General features: G+C 28.8%; 1 protein-coding gene across 42 annotated transcripts in view; it reads left to right on the top strand.

Moving 5' to 3' along the window:
* Window positions 1-14,003, top strand: part of LOC145258348 (uncharacterized) — a 393,885-nt gene that overhangs the window by 197,372 nt on the left and 182,510 nt on the right. For all 42 annotated transcript variants that reach the window (XM_080116584.1, XM_080116585.1, XM_080116581.1 and 39 more), the window contains one exon: window positions 12,562-12,671. In XM_080116584.1, the coding sequence (XP_079972710.1) occupies window positions 12,562-12,671 (110 nt within the window). The remainder of the gene's footprint in view (window positions 1-12,561; window positions 12,672-14,003) is intronic.

The raw sequence follows: 14,003 nt of genomic DNA, 5'->3' as shown, positions 1-14,003 counted from the left end.
ATTTTTTTTTTTTTTTAATATAGTCTCCTCATCAGCATAAAAGGGGGGAGAGTTAAGACACTAAGTAAAACTTGCATTTTTGTAGTAAGTAAGGTGGGTAGTCCTGAAAATATTTAAAAACATAAGAATGTTGTAAATTTTGTGTTGATAATGAAAATAGAAATAAAAAAAGAGAAGATATATATATATATATATATATATATATATAGTAATTTATAAAATATATATGGCGATTAAGCTACACTGAATATTCCGCGTTTCATCCAATCTAGGACTCCTCGGGCTTATGCGCATAAGCCTGAGGAGTCCTAGATTGGATGAAACACGGAATATTCAGTGTAGCTTAATCGCCATATATATTTTATAAATGACTAACTAGCTCTACCTACATATTGAGCACTTTTGAAGTAAATACTTAAAGTTTACACATAAATCTATACTTTCGTATATTAATTTTATGTGAGTAAATTAAGTAGTTTATATATATATATATATATATATATATATATATATATATATATATACTGTAATGACAAAACCAAGACTTCAAAAAAGGAATTGGTAGCAACAAAAACTGTATTTCATTGTAAGTTACAATTGTTTCAATACCGGTGGAAAATTTCAAGCCTTATGGCGTTTGAAAATCTTCACATAAACCAGCCTTTCTTCAGACTTCTTGAATAAAAAAACACTTAACAATAGAACATTATTTGAAGAAATTTCCCTTAAAGGAAATGAAGCATGCAAAAACATTTAATCTGGACGCATTTAAGAGAAATTTCTTTAAATAATGTTCTATTGTTAAGTGTTTTTTATTCAAGAAGTCTGAAGAAAGGCTGGTTATGTGAAGATTTTCAAACGACATAATGCTTGAAATTGTCCAACCGGTATTGAAACAATTGTAACTTACAATGAAATACACTTTTTGTTGCTACTAATTCCTTTTTTGAATCTTGGTTTTGTTAATACAGTATATTAATGCTCAATTATGAAATATGATAATTTTGTAGCTTACGTTTTAAGTCATCCCTTTTTGGCTTAAAATTTATTGGTATATGAAAATTTACTGAATTACCAGTAAAATTCAGTATATTACAAACAAGTCTCTCATATATATAGATATATATATATATATATATATATTTCTTTATTCACTTGTATTTCCATTTTATATATACCAATTCTTATTTAAGAAGCTTGATGTAATTACAGAACATATAATGAGTGAATGACAAAAGTCTACATTCCAAATTTCATGATGTTGACCATCTTACAATTTATTCCTTTAATTCAGTTGACATTTACAATTCTTGACAGTATCTGTTTTGTAGCATAAAATCATTCACTTAATTATTATATCAATCAGTGAATCTATTTTGCCCTTAACTCATTAGAAGAAATAGCAACAATCAAACAACCAAAAGGGGAAAAAATGTGTTTGGACATGATTAAAAAATCCGAAAATTGGAAGAGAAGTTGTAAATACCTTATAGTTTGCTTACATTATGCCATTTTGAATTTAGAAAAAAAAATATACTAGTGATGGAACGATTCCAATATTTTTACCGATTCTGTATTAAATTCCTGATTCCGATATGATTACCGATTCAAATTTTTATAAATCTCTAAACATTTAACTATAAAAATGGTAATTATTTTTTTTCTCGATTACCAACAAACATCACTGAAATGTGCATATATTTTCTCAAACGCAAAAATCACTTATGAGAGGGTGATCTATAAATTGTTTTACTGGAAGTTAAAATCAATCAATATTTATTATTTCAATATTACTACAAGCCGTGAAAGATTTTTCTTGAACCAAAATTGAAGATAATTAAAGGAATCATTTTTGGCATTGGAAAATAGGGATAATTTTCCCGATTCCAATACCCCAGAAAGTTTTGATTTTTTTTTTTTTTTTCAATTGCTGATTCTGATTAATCGTCCCAACACTAATATTATATATCTATCTATCTATCTATCTATATATATATATATATATAGAGAGAGAGAGCCCAAATGAGGGGGAAACTCTAGTCTTGGACTTCCGGTTCGTTGACTTTCATGGCTCTTGTGGGCTGCGACGTTGTTTGGTTGTGGAATTTATTATATATATATATATATGTATATATATATGTGTGTGTGTATATATATATATAGTCATCCACATACAGTACTGTTTCGCTGTATGACAGCTAATCAGTGCAGCTAGACAGGCAACTACCTCAAGCCAGGATCGAAACTCGACCGCCTGTACAACAGTCAAGGCTTTGAACCATTACGCTAATTCCGCTTTCGAAAATAAGGGTAGTTGCCTGAAGAGGTCTCTACTTAATAAATACTAGTAGACCAAAACATGCTCATGACTGTGTAGCAACAAACTACTGCTTATGTAAAGACAAATTTAAAATGTAACTTGCTCTATTTCCATATTGAGCTCTCTAGTATTAACCTCGTTATATTTCACTGGTTACCCTACTTTTGAAAAATAGCAACCTCAAATTATATATATATATATATATATATATATATATATATATATATACTAGCAGGCCACCTGGTCATAAAATACACAAAATTATATTTTAATACCGAATTCTTATTTATTACAAACAGTAATACTGTACGTATTAAATGTAACGTTAAATACCTTTAAAAAGAAAACTTAAATAAACGGACACATATGCATACGAGTATTTTTTTCTAAGCATTTCACTTTTAAGTAACTCAAGTTGAAATCGAAACCAAAACCTCAAGACAGTGAGTCAAGTACAATAATTATTAGGCCAGCTTTATATGATCTTTAAAAAGTGTTTTCAAACCTACTTATTCTTAACATAATCTGTCATGTGAATGATTCATGCATGCGCATTCAAACAAAAGTTGATGACCTTATTTTTCAACTTATTTAAAATGATTAAAATAATTCTTTTTTTCCCCCCCCTTGAGATTTTTGTAAATATAAAATTTCTTCTTTAGAATTGTTAAAAATACTTCATTTTAATATACCTTCACACGAATGTTTCAGTTGTGTAACAAAAATATCTTGATCTATTAATTAGTAATTGTTAAAAATACCTTCTTCCCGTCATGAGTATCACTTTTATACATCAATTCTGTATTCTAACTATTCCATGGCTAGATATAATTTATACTGACTCAACGGGTCACGGGTAACTTAGTATACCTATAAAGTGTTTTTGTTTTTGTTTTTTGCTTGCTCTGACATTGATATTAAAAGCCTACTTTTTCTATTTAAAAATTAGAAAAACATGCATTAATTGATTACTTATTCATATTTTATGGTTTCTTATAAGATGACTGATTTCATTTAACTATTACGCTAGATTCTATTTATGTATAGATTTTACATTCTGCATAATTGTGTAGAATTTAAGATGAAAACATTCTAGCATGGTGTATATATATATATATATATCTAAAACGGTCCTAATTATCGGGCTTGAAACCGACGGTACCAATGACTTGTCTCATCTAACAACTTTCTGTACACAAAATACAAAATATAAATACACTCTTATATTTCCGTTTTTCCTTTTAATTGAGCACTCTGCTGGATTTCTTTCTCCAAAAAAACTAATCATATATATATATATATATATATATATATATATATATATATATAATTTTTTTTTTTTTTTGAGAAAGAAATCCAGGAGAGTGCTCGATTAAAAGGAAAAACGGAAATATAAGAGTGTATTTATATTTTGTATTTTGTGTACAGAAAGTTGTTAGATGAGACAAGTCATTGGTACCGTCGGTTTCAAGCCCGATAATTAGGACCATTTTAGATACCCATATCAAGCTCTCTTCAGCCAATACTCAGCGGGCTTGAAACCGACGGTACCAATGACTTGTCTCATCTAACAACTTTCTGTACACAAAATACAAAATATAAATACGCTCTTTTTCTTTTTCTAAAAAAAAACTAATCATATATATATATATATATATATATATATATACATATATAAGTGATAGGACGATTCCAATAGTTTTCGCGATTTCGATACAATTACCGATTCCGTGCTAAATTCCTGATTCCGATACAATTACCGATTCTGATTCTTTATAGACATCTAATTATTTAACTATAGAAGTTGTTATTTTTCCCGATTTTCGTAAAAACACATGTTAAATATGCAGATATTTTCCTAAACGTCAAAATACACTCGTGGAAAATGATCTATCGATTTTGGCTTTACTGGTAATTTAAAATCAAATATTTATTTTATCATTATAACCAGTAATGGAAGATTCTGGTTTAAACAAAATCAGATTTAAAAAAAAAGACAATTAAAAGAATCATTTTGACATTGGAAAACAGGCATCAATTTTTCCAATTCCGATACCCCTAAATTTGTTGATTTTTTTTTTCATTTATTTATTTATCTTTTTATTTAATTTTTTTTAATTTAATTTTTTTTTTTATTTCCGATTCCAATTAATCGTCCCAACACTAATATATATATATATATATATATATATATATATATATATATATATATATAATATATTTACAATGAAATAAGAATTACAATTAAGTTTACCAAGATAATCCAAAATAGCAAACTTAAAATCTATATAATTATAAAACTCAAATGACCTTGTAACGATGTATGTAACCCACTTTCCGGTTTACGACATCCGGTTGCGCATGCGCTCATAAACATTAACCCATAACAACATAAACAAATAAACACAAATCGCTTCTTTTGAAGATTTTGACCTGCACACTGAAATATTAACGTTATTATTTCGAAATTATTATTTAACATGGGAAGAGTGGGGTTTAAAATAACTTAAACGTAATACACAAATGAACGATGTAAAAAAAAAAAAAAAGCAGACAGTATTAACAATTGTTTATTTGGATAATTTAAACGCAAAAAGAAAAACAAAAGAACAATTGGGACGCTGAAATATTAACGGTGTTTCGAAATTATTATTTAACATAGGAAGAGTGAGATTTAAAATAACTTAAACGTAATGCAGAAATGAACGATGTAAAAAAAAATTAAAAATAAAAAGCAGATATATCAAAATTTGATGTTAACTATAATAAGTATTATGGTATCTGTTCAGTGCACATTTACCTATAAGTATGGCCAACCACTTATAATTCAGAAACTGTAATTTAAAAAAAAAAAATAATCAATTCTAATAAACAAAACGACTCATAGAAATCTATCTATAGTCTTTTTTCATTTTAATATACTTTCATAGAAATATTTCTGTTATGTAAAAAAAACTATTTTCTTTACGTCACAAGTGTCACCGTCATATATGAATTCCATAGCTAATATAACATACTGACCCAACGGGTCACAAGTAGTCTAGGATATTATAAATATTAAAGACTTAATATTTATAAAGTAATCCTAACCAGATGTAAAAGCTCAATAAAACTAAATCGGAAACAGAGCTTATTATTCAGAACAAAGAATTAATAAAACTTGTTAAAAACACTTTAAAAAGAGTTAAAAACATATTTAATTTTCAAAAATGAGACACAAATTAGGTGGATTATCCGTAACTCCATGGATTAAGGATAATCCACTTGTGTCTCCTTTTTGAAAATTAAATATGTTTTTAACTCTTTTTAAAGTCTTTTTAACATGTTTTATTAATTCTTTGTTCCTTATAAATCTAATTTCTTGGTTCGTTAGTTATTAAGTCTAAATAACCACTGGACTAATTGCTTCGACATTTTGGTATAATGTGTTTACTGTACCCATGAGTGTTTTTATTTATCTCTTTTTAATTATAATATTATACTTAATTATTCTTTAATAAATAGGTGGTTTTCTTTGTAACGATCGAGCCATTTTTTTTATTTGGGGGACATAATTATCACCGCCTGCCGTCACATGACATCACTAAAAGGAACTTTTGGTCTCACCACGGCAGGCCGGCAAGATTGGAGTTTAGGTGGAAAAATGATCTCGAACCCTTTATCGTTTTAAAGGAACTAAATTCCTGTAGGCATCGTTACGTTACCATGAAAATAATGTAAACATTAATAAATAATTTTAAACAATGAATACCTTTTTTTTAATGATAAACAGTATTAATAGAACTAAAAATATTAAATTATTGGAACATATAAAACAAATTTAAATATGAATAGAAGTTTTTATAATTGTAAACTATGAAAACCTTTTTATTTTAATTAAAACCAATATAAATAGAACTTTTTCTAATTCAGAATTCAATCACGTGATTACTATTAAATGAGTATTCTATTTAGGTATAGGCAAAAATGGGCAGGCAAAAATAGGGGGACCTTATATATATATATATATATATATATATATATATATATATATATATATATACTCGGGTTTTTTTATATTCAAAAGTAATGGACTAATGAATTCAACGAGGTTGTTAGATAGTGCTCAATAAAAAGAGCTAAAAATACTTGTTTATTGTAATATAAACATGCTCACATCCCGCTGCTACAAATAGCCACTTGTTTCAATCAAACAACAGATATCATCAGGCAGCGACTTGACTATTCAAAAGTTCAATGATTTCATTGAACTTTTGAATAGTCAAGTCGCTGCCTGATGATATCTGTTGTTTGATTGAAACAAGTGGCTATTTGTAGCAGCGGGATGTGAGCATGTTTATATAACAATAAACAAGTATATATATATATATATATATATATATATATATATGTATGTGTGTGTGTGTATATCTTAATTTAAAAGGAAAAGATAAAGTTCAGTTCCACAAAGGAGACTTATCCAGATAATGTCAAGCTCAACAATAATTATTGGAGCTTATACAGTATAATAATAACAACAATTATAATGATGATTATAATAATAATGATAAAAAATTATTATTGTTTTTATCATTATTATTATAATCATCATTATAATTGTTATTATTATTATCCCCGTTATTATCCCCATCATTGCTACCATAACTGCTATCATTATCACTATTGACATTAATTTTAAATTTACTTCTATCACAACTATTGGTAATATTATCTTTAATGTCTATTTTTAATGCTTACCTTTAATTTTGTCTTTACTTCATCTTTATTTTTATCTTCAATTTTACTTCTATTTTATTTTCAGCTTTATTATTACTACTATTATTATAATTTTCATTACTATTATCTTTCGTACTATTATAATTACCCTACTATTATTTGGTATATTTTTTACCACTCTCATATGTAGTAATGGTTTCCTTATTCCTCCATTTTGACATCAACATGTATACATAACCTTTTGCATCAAGTTAAACGCACTCATAGTCATTGCCACCCTAATCTCCGACCGCCCCCTTATGATCATACCCCCTATATCATAACAGTAGAAACTTATAAATATATTACCGCATATTACCTTTCAGTTTTAACCGCCCCTCCCCCTCAAATTAGAAGCGAATTTATAGCCGCCATTTGCTGTTTAGGTGGCACCAATCAAAATTACCCACTCCATAGAAAATAGACACCCCACAAACCGTTGAAATAAATTACCACGCAGCAACAATACACCCTCTATTTAACCATAATACATATACCCCTGAATCTCAATACTATGTTAAAGACCATATATAATCTTATATATCATACTATATATAATAAGCTTCTCCTTATTTATTTAGAATTCGATAAAGCTTCCCCCAACATTCTATAATTTCTCTTAATCTCTTTCATCCCTAATGTACCTTACGCTAGATGCCGCATCTCCTCCATGCTACCTAGCACCTTCTCTACTCTTCTGATGAGAAGCATTAGGCTTCGAAATGCCCTGGCATAAAGAGTCCCTTCTATCCCCCAAATTTTACCTGCATTCCATTAAATAAATGATCCATTCTATATCTACCAATATATAGTTTTGTGTCTTCATTTCATACTCTTGTTGTCCTACTATATATATATATATATATAAGTGACTTTTATTGTTTTCAATTATTTCCTATTCTTAATTTTGCTGGTATTCATCTTTGGACGTTGGCAAACCTCCCATTGAAATAGAAAATATCCGATGAGGTTTCAATTTCTATTTTGAATATTCATGCCTTCATGATTCGTCATAAAATGTGAACATTCATTTCGTCCAACACGCGCCATCCATCACACCACATCACCCAGATTTTTACTGTACCGAGCACTTTGTCTCCAGAAAGATAACCCCGATAGTTAGATGGTTCATTGGTCAAAAAATGAAAAATAACAATTACACTGATTGTTATTTTTCATTTATACAAACAGAAAAAATATTGAATTTCAAGGAAAACAAATGGTGCTCACGTAATTGTCATGTCGTAAGTAGTAACATATCCAAAAATCATGGAAAACAATAAGGTAGAAAATTAATTATTAATGGAAAACTGTTTTTGATAAAGTTTTATATAAGGAATAAATTTTGTTTCGACATTTTGAATTACATTCGTCATGTGACGTAAGCAACAGAACTTAATTATCTCCCCTGTCAACTTACCTCTTTTTTTGCTTTTTTTTTTTTTTTTTTTGCAAGCATAACATAGTGATTTCACTTCCTTTCACAAATATCTTTTTTCATAAATAATTATATATCTATCATATCGTTTTTCATAATTTTTGGATATGTTACTATTTGAGACCTAATAATTACATAGGTATCATTTGTTTCACTTGAAATCCAATATTTTTTTTCATTTATGATATAGAAGCACCTTACAATCAAGCTAAAGAATGTTAGTTTAAATAATTCAAATTATACTGTTTCCTCGTTATTGCTACCAACTTTAGTCGCAAAGTCTTTTTCGTATTGTGGACTTCATGTTTTTAACATGCTTTATTTATTCTTTGTTCTTATATATATACGTGACTTTTATTTTATTTTAACTATTTCCCTTTCCTAATTTTGCTGGTATTCATCTTTGAGTATTGGCGAGCCTCTCATTGAAATAGAAAATATCCGATGAGGTTTCAATTTCTGATTTGAATATTCATGCATACATGAATTTTGAATTACATTCGTCACGTGACGTAAGCAACAGAACTTAATTATCTCCCCTGTCAACTTACCTCTTTTTTTTTTTTTTTTTGTAAGCATAATATAGTTATTTCACTTCCTTTCACAAATGTCTTTTTTCATTAATAATTATATTTCTGCCATGTAGTTTTTCATGATTTTTGGATATGTTACTATTTGAGACCTAATAATTACATAGGTACCATTTGTTTAACTTCTTTCATCATTTTTATGCTACAGAAGCACCTAACAATCCAGCTAAAGAATGTTAGTTTGATTAGTTCAAGTAATACTGTTTCCTTGTTATTGCCACCAACTTCGGTCGTAAAGTCTTTTTTGTAAGGTGGACTTCCTGTTTAGTCAAAGACTTGAACACGAGAATTTAGTGGTGACTAAATAAAAAAAAAATCGTTTGAACAAAAAGAAAACTTGGCTTAGTCACAGCAAAGGACGGGATAAAAACAATGCATGAATTTCAAAGGAAGATTAATTAACTTCATTTTAAAGTACTAAAAAACAAAAAAAAAAAGCTATCAAAAGCATTAATTAGTCAATTGGTATTGAACAAGTTACAACCTCCATTATGAAATCATCAGTCTTGCAAACGACCTCGTGTTTGCTTAAAATGACAGCAGAAATTGTAGAAAGGAAGAAGAAAACACGAGCGTAATTTTGTAGGCCGCTCATTGGTTAACGTATGCCATTAATTTGCATATGTAAAGGCTTCCTTTAGCTTTGACAGACTATGGATACCTATGGTAAGGGTGCCTGCACGTGAAAATTTTTTTGTGGCAAGAGTTGCACAATCTCCAACCACACCTCCCCTGAATCAACATTGTTGAATACCACTGGCAAGTGGAGGTTCAGGATAACTGGAAACAATGCCGAGATAAGTGGAAAGCACATACAGCGCCTCGGATTCCCAAATGGTTACCCATTTGGTACTAGCCAGGCTCAATGTTGCTTAACTTCGGTGATCTGACAAAAAACTGGTGTATCAACATGATTATGCCGTATATTTGTATATATATATGTATTTATCGTTATTTCCATGGCAGGTGCTCGTCTGAACTCCAATCTCTGGTCCCCCCCTCGCCAATCTTTCACGAAAAACACCCATCTAGCTGAATCCACTGTGAAAAATTTCCCCCACTCTATATCTGTGCCTAAATCAAAACGCGGATTCCATGAACAAAGCTTCTTTCTTAGAACTGCACGCCTGTGGAACTCTGTTCCGTCTGCCTGCTTCCCACCGGACTACAACTTGGATGTCTTCAAGTCCAACGTTAACAAATACCTAATGAACTGCCTCCTTAAGTAAACACTTTATCAAATCTCCACACTAACGTAATGTACTTGCAATAACCCTTATCCCTGAGTGGCTTCCGGGCCTTGATAAGTGGTGATCACTATAAAAAAAAAAAAAAAAAAAAAATGTACGCAATTGGTATCTGTTAAAAGGGACAAATTCTAAAGCATGAGGGTTGAGTTTTGTCTTTTGTTGGACAGCTTAGAATGAAAACGAACGGTGGGAGATGATATCGAGTACACAAGGATTTGTTGCAAGTTGAGGAAAGAAAGGAAAAAATAAAAAGGACTTTCGTGCATTGTATCGACAAGAGGACGTTTCAACACCGTCATTTTTGGGGGGGTTTTGTTCCCTTTTTATTTTATTGAAAACAATATGAGTGCCAGACATTCCTCTTTTGGTGATGTTTCTAATTTTGAATTATTAGAAATTAGAATTACAATCTTGATTCTTGAAGTGCTGGAGTAAAAAAAAAAAAATATTTTAATTGAGCAGAATAATGGCAATTGAATCATTGATACAAATGAGCAAGGTTCATACTTCTACATATATTATCTATATATTAATTTACTTGTCCGTACGTCCAATGGTACTGGATGTGACCTTAAACTATATCCGATGGTGATATAAGTTATGAAAATATATATATATTTTCATAACTTATATATATATATATATTTTCATAACTTATATATATATATATATATATATATATATATATATATATTTTCATAACTTATATATATATATATATATTTTCATAACTTATATATATATATATATATATTTTCATAACTTATATATATATATATATATATTTTCATAACTTATATATATATATATATATATATTTTCATAACTTATATATATATATATATATATATATTTTCATAACTTATATATATATATATATATATATATATATTTTCATAACTTATATATATATATATATATATATATATATTTTCATAACTTATATATATATATATATATATATATATATATATATATATATATATATATATTTTTTCATAACTTATATATATATTTTCATAATTTATATATATATATATATATATATGTTATGAAAATATATATATATATATGACTTATATATTTTTCTTTCTACTTCTTTATTCCTCCTCTTCCTACCTATATATTATCTTCCACCCCTTTTTTTTAAATAAATAGAAAAAACGTAAATGTTTCTCATTATCTCGGTCAGACATTAACTTGACTAGCTCTCCTCACTTGACAAAGCCCTAGTGTGTTGAAATAAATTTATAACGAGATCGGACAAAGTTTGTGTTCTGTTTATTTTTTCTTTCTTTTAACGTATATATATATGTGTGTGTGTGTGTGTGTGAACAAAAAGATGAAAGGAAAGTTATATATCAAGCGGGAGAGAGCGATCTAAAGATATTTCAAGAGGGTGAGTGAGAAATATATATATATCTAGAGATAGAAATACCTATATAAATATATATAGATAAATATATATAAATATAACTACTTCATTTAATCACATAAATTAATCTAGGAAAGTCTAAATTTATGCGTAAACTTTAAGTATTTACTTCAACAGTGCTCAATATGTAGGTCGAGCTAGGTTAAGTTATAAAATATATATGGCGATTAAGCTACACAGAATATTCCGCGTTTCATCCACGCTAGGGTTCATCAGGCTTATGCCTATATATAATATATTATGTCTAGCCGCACTGATGAGCTGTGAAACAGCGAAACAGTACTGTATGTGGATGATATATATATATATATATATATATATATATATATAAAGTGACCTTATGTGTGCAGAATGGTCTCTCCCAAACTACTGCCAATTTCTGGTCTTCAGACTTGAAGCTTTGCATATAAGTGATTCAAACCTGTGGAACAAATTTGATTTGGTTTTTAACCGGTAAAAATAGCTGCTAAGAGGTCAAAATTTAAAAATTAGTTGACTTAAAGTGCCCATCTCCACATACACAAATGTACATTCCTACATTAAAATCTGTTAATTTTTAAAGTTTTGATATCCGTCCTTCGGCAAATAATGCTAAAGAATTAAATTTTTTTGGTTTGAAGTCATTTGTTTTCAATGTATATGTTGTGCATTGTGCAAGTCAGAATTGTATTTTTTTGTATTTTATAACTTTTTTTGTGTTTAAATATCTCTACTATTTGCGATTTGTGTGAAAGCAAATTCACAAAGCAATTTTTAATCCGTTTTATTTGCAGATTTTGACACTGATGAAGAAACTGATAAGCTTTTACAGAAGCAATATCAAACTGACCAACATGTTGACATTCCAGAACTCAGTAAACCTCCAATTAACCTTGGAGCTCAGGTGGGTATCTCATTTATCTTTATCTGTGCCTAAATCAAAACGTGGATTCCATGAACAAAGCTTCTTTCTTAGAACTGCACGCCTGTGGAACTCTGTTCCGTCTGCCTGCTTCCCACCTGACTACAACTTGGATGTGTTCAAGTCCAACGTTAACAAATTCCTAATGAACCACCCCCTTAAGTAAACACTTCATCAAATCTCCACACTAACGTAATGTACTTGCAATAACCCTTATCCCTGAGTGGCTTCCGGGCCCCTTGATAAGTGGTGATCACTGTGTAAAAAAAATAAAAAAATTTTGGTATTTTAAAAAAATAAACAAATAAATAAAATGGTGCTTTTACAGATCCTCTTGATGTTAACTGCTTCCCCCGCCCCCTCTTCTAAAAGTAATGTAAATAAAACGGTAAAAAAATAACACTAAGTAAATTTTTTTATTTTTCATTTTCTTTATGCATTTTGGTGCTTGTTAAGATAGTTGACAGATTGATTTTTAAAAAAATATGCATTGTTTCAAGCAAAAACAACCATATTTACTTAAATGTAATGTCAAAAATAGTAATATATATCCAAAAATAATAAAATTTCATCAAGTAGAAAATTATTTATAGTTAAAAGTAATTTTTACGGAAAATTAGGGGAATTGCATTGCCCTAGATGTAAAGACCTTGAAGATTGCAGATACAAGGGGCATACTTATCTCCCTTGTTACCACTTTAATGGCTGACGTACTGTTTCAGACCATAACGATAGACTTTTTTGTTTTGTTTTTACTAAAAACACAATAGCAGTTTTTCTACTTAATGAATTTTCATAATTTTTGGATATATTACTATTTTCAATATAACAATGTACTTGCAATAACCCTTATCCCTGAGTGGCTTCCGGGCCCCTTGATAAGTGGTGATCACTGTGTAAAAAAAAAAAAAAAATTTTGGTATTTTAAAAAATAAACAAATAAATAAAATGGTGCTTTTACAGATCCACTTGATGTTAACTGCTTCCCCCGCCCCCCTCTTCCAAAAGTAATGTAAATAAAACGGTAAAAAAATAACACTAAGTAAATTTTTTTTTTCATTTTCTTTATGCATTTTGGTGCTTGTTAAGATAATTGACAGATTGATTTTTAAAAAAATATGCATTGTTTCAAGCAAAAACAACCATATTTACTTAAATGTAATGTCAAAAATAGTAATATATATCCAAAAATAATAAAATTTCATCAAGTAGAAAATTATTTATAGTTGAAAGTAATTTTTACGGAAAATTAGGGGAATTGCATTGCCCTAGATGTAAAGACCTTGAAGATTGCAGATACAAGGGGCATACTTA

This window comes from Euprymna scolopes, chromosome 33 (genome assembly GCF_053919585.1).
Source record: "Euprymna scolopes isolate OS-2025 chromosome 33, ASM5391958v1, whole genome shotgun sequence".
NCBI lineage: Eukaryota > Metazoa > Mollusca > Cephalopoda > Sepiida > Sepiolidae > Euprymna > Euprymna scolopes.
Note: the sequence above shows the minus strand (reverse complement) of the source record. Positions and strands in the feature narration are given on the sequence as shown.